This window comes from Labrus mixtus, chromosome 8 (genome assembly GCF_963584025.1).
Source record: "Labrus mixtus chromosome 8, fLabMix1.1, whole genome shotgun sequence".
NCBI lineage: Eukaryota > Metazoa > Chordata > Actinopteri > Labriformes > Labridae > Labrus > Labrus mixtus.
Window position 1 is genome coordinate 28,622,073 of NC_083619.1, and position 19,942 is coordinate 28,642,014.

At 45.9% G+C, this 19,942-nt stretch overlaps 2 protein-coding genes across 2 annotated transcripts in view; both read right to left on the bottom strand.

The window, feature by feature from the left end:
* oc90 (otoconin 90) overlaps nucleotides 1-19,942 on the bottom strand; it is a 433,801-nt gene that overhangs the window by 181,299 nt on the left and 232,560 nt on the right. The gene's annotated exons all lie outside the window — the stretch shown is intronic.
* adcy8 (adenylate cyclase 8 (brain)) overlaps nucleotides 1-19,942 on the bottom strand; it is a 104,933-nt gene that overhangs the window by 61,009 nt on the left and 23,982 nt on the right. The window contains exon 2 of the mRNA XM_061043564.1: nucleotides 14,099-14,248. Coding sequence (XP_060899547.1) covers nucleotides 14,099-14,248 — 150 coding nt within the window. The remainder of the gene's footprint in view (nucleotides 1-14,098; nucleotides 14,249-19,942) is intronic.

Sequence of the window (19,942 nt, forward strand, 5' to 3'; positions counted from 1 at the left end):
ACAAAAAAAACAGAACTGAAGTTTCTCCACCCACAAATCCTCCTAATGTGCTAAAAGAGAAAGTGAGTGTTTGGTGCAGGATGACAAGAGGGACACTTTGGAGAAGAACAAGAGCCTGAACTCAGCAGTTTGTCAGCATTAAGTAAACAACCTGATAGTGAGGGAAGGGAGGGGGAGGGGGGGCAATTCTGTCTGGTACATTTACTTGGCTTAACCATCAGCAGATCAGACTGTACTTCAGATCAATCCTGCTCCATAGCAGAAACAAGAAGTTAACCCTCTATGTAAGACTCCTCTTGCATATTAAGTAAATGGACTTGAGAGTTTGTATATTTATTTTCTAGTCTTCTGACTACTCAAAGTGTGTTTACACCGCAGGTCACACCTCCACATTCACACACTGATGGTAGAGGCTGCTGAGTAAAGAGACCATCAGAAGTAACTAATCCCATTCATACACATTCATCCACCGCCGACGAAGCAGCTGGAGCAACTTATAATAATAATAATAATAATAATAATAATAATAATAAATTGTATTTATAAGCGCCTTTCAAGACACACAAGATCAACATTTAAAAAACAATGATGGATAAAATCAGCATACAATAAAAGAGATGAAATCTAGGACAGTGTGGTTGCAGTTAAAATGTTAGAGTGAGGAGGAGAACTTGAACAGATGGGTTTTGAGTCTGGATTTGAAGATGGGGAGAGAGTCAGTGGTGTGAATGTCAGGTGACAGGGAGTTCCAGAGCAGCTGAAAGCTCTGCCCCCCCATGGTGCTGAGGTGGGCAAAGGGCAAACGAGGGGTTAAGTGTCTTGCCCAAGGACACATCGGACATGTGGCTGCAGGAGCTGGGGATCGAACCCCAGACTTTCCAGTTGAGAGATAACAACTCTACCAACTGAGCCACACTAACTGGGTAGTAGTTAGTGTGTACGAGCCAAATAGAGACAGAGTAGGGAGGGTCATCCCTTCACCATCATAGGAACACAATTGCAGCAAACTACTGAATAATGTCAACCACTCAATGGTGTGAATCAGAAGTACACCCCTGGTTGTGTGGACTGTTTATAAGAATTGGACTGAGCTGCTTTAAATCTGAGTTTGTTTAAATCTGGATTAAAGAAAACAATAAACATTGTTCTAATAAATTAATGAACACTCTTTGAAGAAAGACTAGAAATTGCAAAAACACGACTCTATTCAAAGGTACCAAACTTCACTGGATGAAACGTTTACATGTTTGATCAAATACAGGATCAGAGTGGATTCAGAAGAAGAAACTTCACACACATGTTTTGAGGAGCTCTGAGACTTATTTACACTGAAGAGGAGGAGGATATGAGACCTTTTTTTAAAATCCATCCATCCATTATCTTCACTGCTTTTCCCATCCGGTGTTGCGAGGGGTGTTGATCCCAGCTGTCACTGAGCGAGAGGCGGGGCTACACCCTGGACTGTTCACCAGCCAATCACAGGGCTGACATGTAGAGACAGACAACCAGCCACACTCACACCTAGGGACAATTTAGAGTCATTTATTAACCTAACGATCATGTGTTTGGACTGTGTACCCGGAGAGAAACCACACATGAAGAACATGCAAACTCCTCACAGAGAGACTCCTGTCAGACGGGGATTCAAACCAGGAACCTCCTCGATGTGAGGTGACAATAATCATATTTACAAACATGATTAACTGTCTTTGTATCTGGATTATGAACTCTGAATGATGGGAAGAAACACAGTCATAACATTAACAAAACTTGCATTATCTGTAAACTCTACATTGGTCAGTATTTTCTTTTTTTGGGGGGGTTCATTAAAGAATCTATAAACTATGCCCCTATAACGGTGTCACCTCAAACAGACATGACGTGTCAGCAGCATGTAGTAAACAGCTGATGAGCGTGACTCTAAGTTGTTTTTCTCCCGCCTCATAACGCAGTTTCCCAATAAAATAAATAAATAACAATAAAAGCCAGGCCGCCTCTGTGAAGCTGCATGTCGCCGTCTGCGAGCTGTCGAGGGGCTCTTCAAACCTCGAGCACAAGTAAAGAGAGAGAGAGAGAGAGGGCGAGACGCAGGAGGCACTGAGGGGGGTGAGGGGCGAGAGACACAGAGAGGAGAGAGAGAGAGAGAGAGAGAGAGAGAGAGAGAGAGAGACTCCATCCTCTGCTACATTCACTCCAAACACATCTATCTTCATTCATTATTGTCACACTGAATGAAAAGCCATCCAGTGATGCTGTTTCACCACTTTAGTCTCTCTCACACACACACACACACACACACACACACACACACACACACACACACACACACACACACACACACACACACACACACACACACACACACACACACACACACACACACACACACACACACACACACACTGTACTGCTGCTGAGTGAAATCAGGTTAAACAAACACTGATGCCACTTGTAATAAACTAGAAAATGCAGCGATATGAACTACATGTCCGTTTGCATATCATTTATTTGGACTGATGTGAAGTACACATACAGTGTGAGGAATCTGTGCTGACTTGAAACGTCTCATCAATAAAAAACAATCAAAACAAAGCCCGAGCAGGAGGTTTAACCTTTAGCGTTCATGTCAGGCCGTCAAACATCGTCAACAAACTCCTTGTGATTTGAATCAGTATGAAACTTTCAGACCAGTCAGGTCCTTAACTGTGATTTAATAAATCATCATTTAAATTGTCAAAGGTCCAATTAGTGAGATGATAAAGGTATCTTACTATCTGATCATTAAGGAAACATGTTGAAGTGCTGGCTTCTCTGACAACAATGCAGCAGCCAGTATGTCCTCCTTCTAACTTTAGATTCTGCTCCTGAATGCTCTGGATTTGTTTGGACCAGAGAAGGTAGACGGTTTAAAGGCGACCCCACACGGCCGTTTTGGACGCCCCTTGGTTTGTCAGATATGAGAGCAGTTATCAGGTCAACAGGTGTTGCAGCGATGGAAGCGGGCAAGAGAAGTGGTTCAGATAGAAGTGATTGTACCCGACCTAAAAAGCCTCTGCATGTTTCTAATAAGCTCCACGAGCAGAAACGTGCTCAAACTAGGATCAATATTGGAGATGCTTTTGAAAAATGGAGAGAGGTTAGAACACAGAAAGGTTTACAGACCCATGCAGAGCTGGATAAACACTGAAGCTTCAGAGTCCACCACATGGTGACCTGTGTGAGCATGGACTCTAGAGAGGAGGGGGGGGGAGAGACAGCTCTCTATGATGTTTAGAATTTAGACTGCAGTACCCATTTTAAACACTAGGTGTCAGAGTCACATACTGCTCCTTTAACAATGTGAAGGCATTCGGGTTCTAATGTTTTCACTTCAGTAAACAGGTTCTATTTTTAGGTAATAATATTGTGACGCTGTATTTAGATGGAGTTCTTCAGCTCGGTGTGTAAAATGAAGGAGAGCAGGTGTTTGTGTTTCCCGTGCAGCACCGGCTCTCAGCTCTCAGCTCTCAGCTCTCAGCTCTCAGCTCGGCTGTGTTTCGTGCTGACCTGTTCTCTGTGCTGGAAAGCGGCGCAGTGAATCCCCAAATTGAGGTCTAGACAGACAAACATTTCAGTGGAGCGTTGCTAATGTTTCTGCTGCTGCTGCACCACAACCGAGCGCTGCGGGGTCTAGTGCTGAGGATCCACTGCAAGAAATGTCGATTTTTGCAAAGTCAACGTGATTTGAAATCTCAGGATATACAGTATCGAGCTCAGGTTGGTCTAAGATCTCTGCTGCACCACAGACAGAGTATTCCTTTTTGATATGATGAATCAAACGTCAGTGCTTGTTTTGATACCACTGCAACAAAAAAAAGAGGAATCCTAGGAACCCAATCTTTGGTAATTCCTCCAAATAGTCCTGCACACAATGTTTGATGAATGGCTACAGCACACACTACACACTACAGACTACACACTACACACACCCTACAGCACACACCTGTCTTTTAGAGCAGATCAATCATTAAAACAACAAAAGATCGTTTTATAACACAGAATCAAGCTGTGATTCCTCGTCTTTTATGAACATCGTTTAGGCAGTAAACATTCATGTATCAGGTTTGAAATGACATCGTCTTCGGTTGTTTTTGGACAGAATTCAAAACAGTATTTTAGGTTGTTGATGGATGAAGTCTCAGACCACCACCTCTTCTTTGACACTTTGTCATCTTAACAGGAGCGTCCTTTGTCCTTCAGGTGTAAATGGCAACTTCTTAAAACTGAAGACGCCGTTCAGAGGAGGAGCGTTGAAGCATCTTCAAGATCTTCAACCAAGTCCTGTTGCTTTTGGGTCCAGCTTCCAAGACCTTTTTTTTTTTTTACCTTTATTAGACAGGACAGCTGAAGACTGACGGCAGACGTTGGATTCAAACCCACGGCCGCTGCAACCAGGACTGTACGCAGGCCTCCCCTACATGGGGCGCACCACATAACCACCAGGCTACCCAGCGCCCCTCATAGAGTGTTTTTTCTTTTTAATGCAGTCACTGAATGCCTCATTTTAAATCATTCAGATGCTATCAGATGATGTTGTACGGACTTAAAGGAGACATGGAAACTGGATCTGTGACTTTATTTTGCAAAAGCGTGTCAGAAATGTTTGCTTCAAGTTGAATTGCTCAGCGGTTTCTCTCATGATGTAACGCTGTGTGAGCTCCTTGTTCTGTAGATTTTTTGAAATTTGAGGCGTCACATTTTTTTAAAACATTTTCTGTTTGATTCCCTTTTTGGGCTGCCACTACAGCGATAAGAAACAACAGGAAGTAGCTCCCTCTCTCTCCCTCTCTGTTTGGTGAAACAAAACTCTCAGGACTCTGCAGGCTTTAATCAGTTTGTCACATTTGAGCATTAAAGTCTTACGCTGTCACTTCACAGCAGTGTGGGACTTGCACAGGCAGACCTTTTTCTTTTCTTTTTTTTTTTTGCAGTGTGGAGTTTATCAGGATGCCGTAGAGTGTGTGTTTGCTCCACTGGACATCGTCCCTGCTTGGACAGCTGAGAGCCAGCAGCGGACTCAGTGTCAGATTAGCTTTGGAAGTCATTAGCGCAGCTTGAACATAGCCGAGAGCTGAAGCCCTCCAGCCGCTCTCTGACAACTTCTATCTTCAAATCTGACTTGACTGGTGTTCACTAAAAAAAAAAAAAAAAAAAAAAAAAAAACACCACGTTGTTCCTTTGGTGCTTTGTGAGGTTATTGCTTGTGGTGGGATTAAAGTCAGCCGTGAAGGAGCAGGAAGTCCCGGTTTAAAGGCTGCATATTAAAATCCATTCATAATTATGATGTCTGCTGCATCAGTGGTTCAGTGCACAACAATGTTCCTCAGGAAAGACCTCAACATGGCATCTACTTAAAATACTAAGAAGATGTCATGCATGCAGGATTGTAGCCGGCTTGATTTGATAATATCACTGCTGCCATAAGATAAAGTACGGACTTGGATCCTTCATTTAAAGGTACAGTACATAGAATTGTATTAGAATTTTACACTAAAATATCTGAGTTAATTAAAAAATTGATTAAATCTATGTTATATATTTTTTCTTGAGTACTTACATTACCTCAAATGTTTCCAACAATCATAAAAGCCAGAGAAATCTGTTATTTTAGAGTTGTAACGGGCGGTGTCTTGTAGCGGCGGGCGCCATCATGTCGTAATTTTAATTCAAAAACAAAAATTTTGCTGATGTGGCAAAAACAAATTATTTCCTAAACTTTGTTGTTGTTGCATTTAGTGTTGTAGTCAAGACCACACTAACAAGACCAAGACATACCCGAGACCAGAGTGCCCCGAGACCGAGACAAGACCAGGACTTTTAGGGGTCGAGACCCGAGTCAAGACCAAGACCAAGGCAGGGAGAGACCAAGATAAGACCAAGACTAAGACCAAGGCAGGGCAAGACAGAGGCAAGACCAACACCAACACCAAGGGAGGGAGAGACCAAGACCAAGACCAAGGCAGGACGAGACCAAGACCGAGACAAGACCAAGACCAAGGCAGGGAGAGACCAAGACCAAGACCAAGGCAGGGAGAGACCAAGACCAAGACAAGACCAAGACCAAGGCAGGGAGAGACCAAGACCAAGACCAAGGGAGGGAGAGACCAAGACCAAGACCAAGGCAGGGAGAGACCAAGACCAAGACAAGACCAAGACCAAGGCAGGGAGAGACCAAGACCAAGACCAAGACCAAGACCAAGACCAAGACCAAGGCAGGGCGAGACCAAGACCAAGACCAAGACCAAGACCAAGACCAAGACCAAGGCAGGGCAAGACAGAGGCAAGACCAAGACCAAGGCAGGGCAAGACAGAGGCAAGACCAACACCAACACCAAGGGAGGGAGAGACCAAGACCAAGACCAAGGCAGGACGAGACCAAGACCGAGACAAGACCAAGACCAAGGCAGGGAGAGACCAAGACCAAGACCAAGGCAGGGAGAGACCAAGACCAAGACAAGACCAAGACCAAGGCAGGGAGAGACCAAGACCAAGACCAAGGGAGGGAGAGACCAAGACCAAGACCAAGGCAGGGAGAGACCAAGACCAAGACAAGACCAAGACCAAGGCAGGGAGAGACCAAGACCAAGACCAAGACCAAGACCAAGACCAAGACCAAGACCAAGGCAGGGCGAGACCAAGACCAAGACCAAGGCAGGGCAAGACAGAGGCAAGACCAAGACCAAGGCAGGGCAAGACAGAGGCAAGACCAACACCAACACCAAGGGAGGGAGAGACCAAGACCAAGACCAAGGCAGGACGAGACCAAGACCGAGACAAGACCAAGACCAAGGCAGGGAGAGACCAAGACCAAGACAAGACCAAGACCAAGGCAGGGAGAGACCAAGACCAAGACCAAGACCAAGACCAAGACCAAGGCAGGGCGAGACCAAGACCAAGGCAGGGCAAGACAGAGGCAAGACCAAGACCAAGGCAGGGCAAGACAGAGGCAAGACCAACACCAACACCAAGGCAGGGAGAGACCAAGACCAAGACCAAGGCAGGGAGAGACCAAGACCAAGACCAAGGCAGGGAGAGACCAAGACCAAGACAAGACCAAGACCAAGGCAGGGAGAGACCAAGACCAAGACCAAGGCAGGGAGAGACCAAGACCAAGACAAGACCAAGACCAAGGCAGGGAGAGACCAAGACCAAGACCAAGACCAAGACCAAGACCAAGACCAAGGCAGGGCGAGACCGAGACAAGACCAAGACCAAGACCAAGACCAAAACCAAGACCAAGACCAAGACCAAGACCAAGACCCAAGACCAAGACCAAGACCAAGACCCAAGACCAAGACCAAGACCAGACCAAGGCAGGGCAAGACCGAGTAAAAATGCTTTTGATTCCGAGACCTTCGAAAAGAGATCTCGAGACCCAGACTGATTTCGAGTACTACGAGCTTCGTCTCCTTTTCTTTAGTTTGCATCATATTCCATCTGAAAGTGCATCCAAACAACAACAAACCACAGTGATATCTCTCTTTAGAGTTCTACTCAGCATATCGGACACAAACCAGGTTTCAGAAAGGCGACTGTGAGAACTAGAGTCAATGTATCAGGGACGTCGTCTTAATTTGCAGGACGCAGGACAAGCGAGGACAACGCTGTTCAGTCCTGCACAAAGCGGGTTAAGTTTAGTGAACACCTCATGGAGAAGGTTACAATGATAACTCAACAGAAACACTTTTTGGTTTCACACTGGACTCGTTCCTCGGTGTCCTGGGTGAATGCATCATCCTTTACTTCCTAACAAAACAAACAGTGGACTTAAACTATCTTCACAGGAGATTTAACATCCTCTACACGAGCAGTAATTGAGTCTGTGTGCCGTGGGGTCATATAGGCTAAAAGATGCTAACTGCTAACAGCAACAAAAAAAGAAGTGGGCTTCAAAATGATAAGCTGAATGATGCCAAAAGTAGTTCAGGAAAACCTCAGACCAGCTTCACATATTTCCACTTGATCCCTTCGGTTATAAAATCGTTTCCTCAGAGCAGCTCTGAATCGGGTTGCCAGTTTTCACACCTTGTCCTCTAATCACAGTCGCACTCTGAAGAATGACAACCAAGTTCTGAGAAGACACACGCGGAGAAGGAGTCGACCCTGCCGTGTGCACCTGACAGGAAAACGAGGCTCTCTGTTCTTACAGCATGTTGACAAAAATATCCAGTCTCTGATTGGTCCGTAGTGAGGTGGTCTGCTCAGGGTGGTGCCCCATCTTGCCTTCATTACAACCATCACAAGCTTATCAGAGCTGAACCCTTTCCAGGAAACACAACACGTTAAAAGCTTTCTGAGATTTCTCAGAGCTGCACCGTGTAAACACAGCTCCGTGTGTGTGTGTGTGTGTGTGTGTGTGTGTGTGTGTGTGTGTGTGTGCTGCGTGTCTGACTCACATTGCATGTGCTGCTTCTATTTGTGTGTGTGTGTGTGTCCTGCCCGCTGCACACTTTGCTGCGTGACAGTGGATCGATGCAGCGTCCATGTTATTCTCCTCTCAGCGGGCTCATTAGCCGAGCTGCTTACATTCAGTCCTTGTCAACTGAAATCCATCAATCGCTTTTGCATCTTTTATCAAACCATCATCACACCGGGCGCCACGACCAAAACCGCAGGATGCAAACACATATCATCATTCCACATGTTTTTTTCGGTTATGTAACGATGTATTTTTGGAAGCAGTGGTTGATACAGGGGCGGTTCAAAGTCACCTAGAGGACACTGCTACAAATCTCTCAAAACTTACAGGCTAGAAAATCAGAATCACAATCCTTCCTTCAGAACAAACAGAGGGGAATGCATCACAAACCTGAGGATTACTGCTGTTGTTTTTATTTGTCTCTCCATCAGGCACTTAAATTCCTGGTTTGTATCTGACTGTAATCCACAGATTTGTCTATTTATCTACGTTCACCTCTTTAACCTGGGACATCCAGAGTCACATGACTTCTCCCTCATAGTTTCAGGTCCTTGTTGTAAGGAAAGGCTCTGATTCAACAAGATGAAAGGATCTCATTAAGAGTACAAAGTCGAGCTATAGTTGGCCGTAGCTTGGCTTACAGCCCCAAAAGAGGCACCAAGGATCATCTGAAAGGCAGCTTTTTAACATGATGGTGCTTTATTCAGTTTTTGGCCTGTTTTATTCATCAGTTCTTAAGATTCATTGGGGGCTTTTCATGCAACTATTTTAGAGACAGAACAGGAGACAGAGTCAGAAGCCAGGGGGAGAATGACATGCGGGAAAGGAGCCACAGGCCAGACTCAAACCCGGGCCGCTCACCCTCAAGGACCACAGAATACCGCCGTCCCTTTAATCACCCTTGTGATCTCGGTGATCATGCGCCGTACTGAGTGGCAGCACGTCCTGTAGCTCTTGCAGTTTGTTTGTATCAAGTGTGTTTTCGCGTGTTTTCGTTTGTGCTTTTTTTTTGACCGACAATGACTACAGCTCCGGTGAAAGTTGTATTCACAAGGGAAGCACTCCTTGCGTTGCAATGGACCAGGCGTGGAGTTAAACACACTATCCCGGCTGAGCTGAAGGAGCCGTATCGTGGATGCAGAGCTGGTGCTAAGCTAAGGGCTAAGCTAACATCTAGGAGAAGGAGATACAAGCCGGTTTTACCATCGATTATCATGGGGAATGTCAACTCTCTGTCTAACAAATGTGATGAGCTGGAGGCACTGGTGAAGAACCAGCGGGCATACCGGGAATGTAGTCTTATGTGTTTTACGGAGAGCTGGCTGAATAACAACATCCCGGACTCCTGTGTTGAGCTACCCGGCTTCACTGCTGTACGGGCGGACAGAGACACCAGGATGAGTGGAAAGAGCAAAGGTGGGGGACTGATTCTGTATGTGAACACTAAATGGTGCAACCCCGGTCACATCACTGTAAAAGAGAAGATCTGCTGTCAGGATGTTGAACTGTTGGCGGTCGGTATCAGACCATACTATGTACCGAGGGAGTTTTCTCACATCGTCGCCATTGTTGTTTACGTTCCACCGCGCGCTGGGCCGGCAGTAGCCTGTGACGTCATTCACGAGAATTTCGCGAGAGTACAGACCCAGCACCCTGAAGCATTCATCGTGATATCAGGAGATTTTAATCATGTCAGCCTCACCTCCCATCTGACCGGCTTTGCACAGTACGTTGACTGTCCTACAAGAGAAAACAGGACACTTGATCTGCTGTATGCAAATGCCAAGGAGGCATACAGTGTCTCATCCTTTCCACCACTTGGCAGATCAGATCACAACCTGGTCTTTCTTCAGCCTTCCTATAAACCCTGCGTACGAAGGCAGCCTGCAACTACCCGCACATTCAGGAAGTGGTCACCAGAGGCCAGTGAGTCTTTGAGGGCCTGCTTTGAGTGCACGGATTGGGATGTACTGCTGGAGTCACAGGTAAATGATAATAACTCGGACACCGACATTGATAGAATGGTTGACTGTACTACAGACTACATTATCTTTTGTAGGGACACTGTCATGCCAACGAGGACTGTACATTGTTTTTCAAACAATAAACCCTGGATCACCAGTGACATTAAGACACTCCTAAACCAGAAAAAGGAGGCCTTCAGGAATGGAGACAGGGAGAAGCGCAAGGAAGTGCAACATGAACTAAAGAGGAGTTTAAAGCAGGCCAAGATGGACTACAAAAGGAAAGTGGAGAGAAAGCTGCAGCATAACAACACTAGAGAGGTGTGGAGGGGTATGAAGATCATCACCGGCTACAAGCAGAAGAACTGTCAGGTAACAGCGGGTGGTGTGGACAGGGCTGATGCGTTCAATCACTTCTACAACAGGTTTGACACGGCAGCTGGTGTCGACCCTGCCCCTGCCAGCACAGCCTTGCCCATCTCCTCCCCCATCGCTTTAGCTGCGGTTTCCCCCCCTCCACCTTCTCCCCCACCTTCTCCCCTACACCAACACCGTGGCAGTCCCACTGTGGCTGCACCTCCTCTCTCACCTGGGCCCCCCCTCTCCTTCACAGCAGACGAGGTGAGGAACGAGCTAGGGAGGCTGCGCCCAGGGAAAGCTGCTGGCCCGGATGGTGTGTGTCCGAGACTGTTAAAGGTCTGTGCAGCTCAACTGGCTGAGCCCCTCCGGAGGATCTTCAATCTGAGCCTGCAGACAGGGAGGGTCCCGGTTCTGTGGAAAACATCATGTCTTGTTCCGGTACCCAAGGCCGGGCGCCCGGCTGAGCTGAATGACTACAGACCGGTGGCCCTCACATCGCACATCATGAAGACACTGGAGAGGCTGGTTCTCCGCCACCTGAGACCACAGACTGTACATGCACTTGACCCCCTACAGTTTGGTTACCAGCAAAACATTGGAGTGGACGATGCTGTCCTTTTCTTGCTCCACCGGGCTTATTCTCACTTGGATGAGCCGGGGGGTTATATGAGGATAATGTTCTTCGACTTCTCGAGCGCTTTTAACACCATTCAACCATCAGCACTCAGAGGAAAGCTCGAAAAGATGGGTGTTGAGCCCTCCTTTACCTCATGGATCACGGATTACCTGACAGGAAGACCACAGTTCGTCCGACTGGGGAAATGTGTCTCCGGAACAGTGGTGAGCAACACAGGCGCTCCACAGGGGACTGTTCTTGCTCCATTCCTCTTTACTCTGTACACAGCGGACTTCAAACACAACACTGAGTCCTGCCACATTCAAAAATACTCTGACGACACAGCTATTGTGGCGTGTGTGAGGAAGGGTCAGGAGGGGGAGTACAGGGATCTGGTTAAAGCTTTCACTGATTGGAGCGAGAAGAACGGTCTCCTTTTGAATACCTCCAAAACCAAGGAGATGGTGGTCGACTTTCGCAGGTCGAAGCCCCCACCTAACCCAGTCAACATCCAGGGGAATGACATCGAGATTGTGGAAACCTACAAATACTTAGGGGTGCACCTAGACAATAAACTGGACTGGTCCGTGAACACAGATGCCCTCTACAGGAAGGGACAGAGCCGACTATTTTTCCTTAGGAGGCTCAGGTCCTTCGATGTCTGCAGTGAAATGCTGCAGATGTTTTACCACTCAGTTGTGGCGAGTGTCCTCTTCTACGCTGCCGTCTGCTGGGGAGGCAACATAGCAGACAAGAACATCAGACGGCTGGACAAACTGGTCAAAAAGGCTGCTTCGGTGCTCGGGAGGAGTCTGGATCAGCTGAAGGTGGTGGTGGAGAGACGCACACAAAGTAAACTGCAGGCCATCACGGACAATGCCAGCCATCCTCTACACCTCACACTGGCAGAACAGAGGAGCGGCCGCAGCAGACGACACATCTCGCTGCGCTGTAGGACTGAGCGGTACAGAGCATCCTTTGTCCCCACAGCCATCAGACTACACAACACCTCAGTCGAGGGCAGGGGCTTATTGTGACTCTCTCCCACTCTCTCTCTCTCTCTCTGCCCCCCCTCACATGCACACATACACACATACGCTCAATGGACAATAGTGCAATACTTATTTATTTAATATCTACCTCCGGCTCTTATTTTTTATATACAATTTTAATTATGTGCAATATTGCTCACTATTTTATTGACTTTTATTGACTTTTATTGTTTGTCCAATTTTTTGTTTGTTTGGTTTGTTTTATTTGTCTGACTACGTGAGCTACTGGATACCTGAATTTCCCCAAGGGGATGAATAAAGTATCTATCTATCTCTCTATCCATTCTGATTGGGTTATTACCCTCTTCTCAGAGTAAACACCTGGTGAGCATTTAAATACTGAAGCTGCACACCTGGAGACAAGCTGGCAGCAGCTCGGCTCGTAGCCCCCTCCTGATGTCCTTTTTAAGCAAAAACATTTTATTCAGTGTCCTAATCCAGTTTTGATGACATGATCTGATTGATTTAGAGAGAAGAATACCTCTGTGGAAAGACTTCACCTTAAAAATCTTGTGCACGACGAACACTGCAGGATTATCTTTAGATTCAGTTTAAGATGCCTTGCTCAAGGGCGCCTCAGCAGTGCTCAGGAGGTCAACTGACCGGGACATGAGACAGCGACCCTCCAGAGTCGGTAAGGTTCATCCTTTGGGAACCATGAAAATAATCTCTTCAATCGTTATGTTGAAAACCAATGCTGCTCTGACCTTTAAACCCGTCACATACTTAATAAAACTTCAACCCAACAACACTCAGGGATCTAACCGCGGCTCCATAAGGATCAAGTTCTGCATTTTTTGAAACCACAAATCAATAATCTTTGAGTTATAACTGTCCTTCTGCTATTGAGTCTTCTGGGTCCTGTTACGTAACTTAAGTCCAGACACGTCTTTCACATCCAATCAGCGGTGCACAAACACATCGATTGTCTGATAAGGTTTTTCAATACAACTGAAAATGTCAGCAAACAAGCTCATCAGCATCGTTAATCAAATCAAAACAAAGTGCGGCAACCTTCGACTGTCGGGTTAAAGCAACTCCATCGCCTCAGGCTGCTGCTGCAGGGGAGTCATCTTCCTGCTCCAAAGCAGCCGAGGTGAGATCACACAAACTTTAACTTAGTTAAGAATATAAAATATATAAAAGATACAAGTTCTGTTAAAGGAGCAGAATGTAACTCTAACACCTAGTGGTTAAAATGGGTACTGCAGTCTAAATAGGTCGGGTACAATCACTTCTATCTGAACCACTTCTCTTGCCCGCTTCCATCGCTGCAACACCTGTTGACCTGATAACTGCTCTCATATCTGGCAAACTGAGGGGCGTCCAAAACGGCCGTGTGGGGGGGTGTCTTAAAAGTGCCTACCTTCTCTGGTCCAAACAAATCCAGAGCATTCAGGAGCAGAATCTAAAGTTAGAAGGAGGACATACTGACTGCTGCATTGTTGTCAGAGAAGCCAGCACTTCAACATGTTTCCTTAATGTCTGATCAGACAGGAAGGTCACTTTATCATTTAATTCAGTACATAACTTACAGATTGCTCCTATAAAATCATATTGTTGTCTCATCTTAAGAATAGAAACCTGAAGACAGTGGTATTCATAACCCCACACCCCGTGTTCTCTTTGTATCACGTTCATAACTCACCTGTCTCTGGTTCTCCGTCTCGAGTCGCAGCCGAGCCTCGATGCAGCGCCGCGTCTCCAGGAAGGCCTGACGCTGAGCCCGGTCTGACAGGTAACTGATGAATATCCCGGCAGTGTTCATACACATGAACAGAACAGCCTGAGCAGCGACCTGAAACACACGCCACAGACAGAGAGACAGAGAGGGTGAGATCACACGGAGAGATCCTGACTCAGACTCTCTTAAAGTCGATTTATTCACAAGTGGAGAAATCACAGAAATCACCGAGCTCAAGATGAAATGTCAGACCTGTCAGCCTATACCACCTGAGGCGCTCTACATACTGCAGCGCTCAACTTCAAAGGCACATCAGCAGCATCCAGATATGATACAAGAAATGGAGCGAGGTCGTCATGATTTGAATCGCGTGGCTCATTTAACCACTCGGCCTGTGACCTTGATTCAGGTGAAAGGTCACACTGCAACAACTCAAATCAAAACAACTGTGTTTCATATCTGTCAACGCAACAAGCAGACCTGTCCTGTCTTGAAATGTAAATAAAGACGTCTCATTTCAAAACACTTGACGCGTTCATTTTGCTAGCTGTATTTGCAGATTCAGGCCGTCCTGCTTATCTCTACATAGTCACTGCACGCTGTGTTCTGTCAGTTTTGCTCCGTCCGACGATATGTGCTCTGCACCGATGGATCCCTTTCTGAAGCGTCAAACGAAGCCATGAGCAGCTGTAAACACGAGATCACAGGAGAACGACAAGATCAGGCTGGACTGAGAGAAAAACGTGCAGACAACATGTCTTTCTGTGGTTGACAGAAGTGTGACCTATACCAACGAGATTCCATGTCTTTGTGAAACTTTGGGATTTGTCCATTTTCAAGAGTCCAACAACGAGAGATCACAACGTGCAACGATCAGACCTGCATAAGAGTGTGTCAAGATGACATTAAATATTAAAAACTGGAACACCAGCGATAAGCTACCTACAGCCACGAGAAGTCGATGAGCCGAGACGCGCTCTGAAAAGAGACGAGAACATCTGAAACCCGAGGAGAGCAAAGAGCCAAAGACAAAAGAATAAAGCAGGTCAGTGAAGCAGTGACTGCATGCTTAAACTGTACGGCTCCTCTTTGACTCGTTTGAACGTTTTACTGCTCGCTGGTCCGCCTGCTGGACGCTTTGATAACTTTCAGCATTGGAACTATTCAAAGTTACAAAAACTTCAGTTGCAGATTGACAGGTTAGATTCATTCAGGAGTGAATTAATGAGTACGACAGAGGATTAGTGCCATGTTAAAAAAATATAGATTTTTTTTATTTTGAGATTAAACTCGTAAATTTAGGAGAATGAAGTCGTTAATTTACGAGAATAAAGTCATTAATTTACGAGATTAAAGTCGTATATTTACGAGTTTAATCTCGTAAATTAATAAATTCGAGACCAGCCTGCGCGAAAATGATGAAAGTAGAACTCTTAAAGTCTTTAAAGAATAAAAGAATAAAGTCGTAAATTTATTTATTTAATCTCGAAATTTAAAAAAAATAATAATTTAACGCGGCCCTAATATTCCGTCATAAATTAGCCCTTCAAATCTGCAAGGTCGAGTTTTTCTTTTTTTGTTTTGTTTTGTTTTCTTGTTTGTGTTTTCCCCTTTTGGTTTGTTTGTTTGTTTTAGGTTTGGTTGAATATGGAAAATGGCGTCTGTTGATCTTGTACACCACATGTGAAGACCAGTAAATGTAAAAGTATAGGAGCGATGTCATGCAGAGCTAAGACACGTTCACTTTTGGCGTCCCAGTTTTTTTATTTGGATACCATAGCTCCCTCACACAAGGAGGAAAAACAGGCAATCTAGACCAGTAGTTCCCAAGGTGGGGGTTGGGATCCCCTGGGGGGTCGCAAAACACTGAGAGGGCGTCGCGAGATTCCTTCAAAAAACAAAACAAATATTTCTCCCATTATTGTGAAAATATATACAGCAGTAGATTATGAGGTTAAGAGTGTTCGATAGGCCTTGTAGAGGGCTGTTCACAACGTTAACTGTTGTTAACTGACCACCTCCAGGAACGCTGGGGGGTCCCCAGTCTCTCTAACAGCGTTATACTGGGGGCTGAAGAGTTTGGGATCTAGACAACAAGAAGGTTATGATTCTCTGTAGGGATTAAAAAATCTCAAAGCTTTGATAATTTCCCATTTGTGATTAAATGTCGAGACTTTACAGACCCCAGTAGATCAGGGTCTTAGATCTTAGAAAAAAACAAAAAAACAAAAGGGAATCGAGGGAAAAGCTCTGTAACATCTCAACAGAACACGTCAGTGACTGAGGGGAGAGAAAAAAAAACATTTTTCTTTGAAAGACGACTTTATGAAGTCTGAAGGTTTTCATCAGCCGCCATTCAGCAAAGTGAAGAGCAGTCCGGCCCGTTAAACCATCACAAAGCAGAGCTGATGATGTAACGCTCTGCAACGCGACGGTCCTGCTCAGCCGCACCCGAGATTTCACCGACACCACCATCACCACCACCCCCACCTTCAGCGCCCGGCCAGCTCCTCCTGCCTCATACAGCTTTACATGATGCAAGTTTCCAAACAGGTTGGCTGAGAGTTCAACACATCACTCTGAGGAAAACCACACACACATACACACACATACAGAGTGTGTGTGTGTGTGTGTGTGTGTGTGTGTGTGTGTGTGTGTGTGTGTGTGGTCTGAGGGGAGTAATTAAAGGCACAGACGAGTCTGCACAGGTCCCGAGCATCTGTTACTATCACCAGTGTCTCTATTTAAAAAAGTCCCCATGGAGTCCTTTACAGTCCTTTAAAAAGACACACAAAAAGCAGACTGTGCTGCTCCTGCAGGCGGCTGATAAGGTTGTCGATCGATAAGTCCCGATTATCCACCCAGGTGAGAACTTTTCAAGCCTTTCTGACCTTTACGAGCAAAGCCGGATCACCAGCAACAACACAACTCAGAAACAGAGCATCAGCTGAGAAGATGAGAGCCTGTAAATATGTTCTTTTATCACCTTCATCTTTTTGGTTTTGTTCTGAGATTTATTGCCCATCCAAATGATTTGGTGTCTGATTAAAGAAAAAACAACACCTGAGAGCGAGCCCATCAGCTGGCTTCTGAACCCGATCCTCATAACTCCACCCAACGAACAATGTTCTAACATGATCAGTGATGCTAAAGTGAAACTAAACTACCAGGGACAGCCTCTCTCGATTGGTCAGATCATCTGTCTAAAATGTGTTCACTCCTAATATGTGTGAACCACAGACTGTATGAAACAAGAAGAGAAGAAGAAGAAGAAGAATTTATACTTTATTGATCCCGCGAGGGGAAATTTGTTTTTACACTCTGTCTAGTAAACATGCTACACAAACATGAACTGAAATACACACACATGCACAAACAGGATCCTGTGGACATGCACTAATGGAGAGGTCTCAGAGTGAGGGGGCTGCCCTACGGCGGGCGCTCCTGAGCTTGTGGGAGGGGGGGGGTTAGGTGCCTTGCTCAAGGGCACCTCGGCAGTGCTCAGGAAGTGGCCTGGCACCTCTCCAGCTACCAGACCAATTTCCGGACTTGGTCCGTGCCGGGACTTGAACCGGCGACCTTCCGATTCCCAACCCAAGTCCCTACAGACTGAGCTACTGCCGCCCATGGAAACATGGACGTAGTCTCAGCCCGTTGGTTTTGAAGAGGCATTATGAAGTTGGCGGTCGCTGGTTTGGAAATGTCGTTTGAGCCGAAGTCGACTTAGTACCACACAAAGAGGCGGAGCCTTAAGCCTCCTGCCTAACAGCTACAATGCACCCACCTGTCAGTCAGATCGTTGGTATCCAACCTGGGGTCGGAGCCCCCCTAGAGGTAGCGCATCCACATTCTTTTGACTTATTGATCTCTCTAAAATCTTCATGATCATAACACTGATTACGATAAAAAATCTGGATGCAGTTTTAAAGTCTGAAATATCTTGAAAGCAGACGTCTAACCCACAGACTGTAAATATTAAAGTTTTTTAGTCAACCTAACGACAGGCTGAGAGCTGGAGCTGAGGCGGGTTTTAAACCTCCTGACAAACCGTTACACCGCGCCCACCTGTCAATCAGGTCAGCTACACGCCTTATTGTACGAACTAAAAAAACCCGCCTCAGCTCCAGCTCTCAGCCTGTCGTTAGGTTGACTGAAAGTTAGACTGAGACAGGATTTCCAGCCTGGAGACCGCCATCGATGGGATGAATGAAATAATTGACATCCAGTGGAGAAACTTTAATATATTATTTATGATTTTAGTTGCAGAAAAACAAGAAAAATCAGATTTTTTTACTGACATATGCATCTGATTTTCACGGTTAAAGACACATCGCAGATCTGGCGTTTCAGGTTTTCTTGGTAAATGTGTTTGTTTGTTTTTTTTCTGACAATGGAGGACGATGGAGGAGGCGGTCATTAATTCAGTGGAGGCGGCTCGCCTCTGCTAAAAACCCCTCAGTGTAACCATCAAGAGAATGAAAAACTGTATCTGAAAATGTGTAGGAGTGTTCTTCCTTTAAGCTGTAAGCTACACACACACACACACACACACAGTCCTCTCCCCCGAGGCTCTTCACTGTATCTCAGTGAGCTGAGGAGCCTCCCGGTGCATTACGGTGTGTTATTGTGAATTTCTCCCAGGACGCCATCAGCACTGATTCAATTTCTCAGTCGCCCCCTGAAGGCCTCCTGCTCCTCCCACGGGGACACAAAAATTAAAACCCCATAAGCTGCAGCAGCTGTGGTGGCTGCGACGGCGTCCATGTTGTTTTGGAAAAAGAAAGAGCGGCTCCGGCTTCACCATAAAGGGCATGAGCCTGGAGAGCGCCGGTGCACTCATTAAAAGAGAAGTGCCAGTGATGTGGATGTTTTTAACAAGGTCTCATTAAGAGAGCAGCGGGTCAGGAAGAGACACAGCTTACAAACAGCTACACGCAGGATAACAAGGAGGGGTTAATCATCATAATCATCATAATGTTTTCAATTTGATTCAAGGGAGACGGAAAATAAACACACAGGAACAAGTCTGCTAGGTTTACATCAATTGTACGGATGGATGGATTGAGAGATGAGGGGATGGATGGATGATTTGTTGAATGATGGATGGATTGATGGATTGAAGGATTATTGGACTGATGGGTCCAATTTGAAGTCTGAAGGACTAAAGGATGGGTGGATGGATGATGGATGGATGATGGATGATGGATGGATGGATGGGTGGATGATGGATGATGGAGGGATGGATGGATGGTTGGATGATGGATGATGGATGGATAGATGGATGGATGGATGGATGGATGATGGATGGATGGATGATGAATTGATGGGTGGATGGATGGTGGATGGATGATGGAGGGATGGATGAATGGATGATGAATGGATGATGGATGGATGGATGGATGATGGATGGATGATGGAGGGATGGATGGATGGATGGATGATGAATGGATGATGGATGATGAATGGATGATGGATGGTGGATGGATGATGGATGGATGATGGATGGATGATGGATGGATGATGGATGGATGATGGATGGATGATGGATGGATGGATGGATAGATGGATGGATGGATGGTTGGATGATGGATGATGGATGGATAGATGGATGGATGGATGGATGGATGGATGATGGATGGATGGATGATGAATTGATGGGTGGATGGATGGTGGATGGATGATGGAGGGATGGATGAATGGATGATGAATGGATGATGGATGGATGGATGGATGATGGATGGATGATGGAGGGATGGATGGATGGATGGATGGATGATGAATGGATGATGGATGATGAATGGATGATGG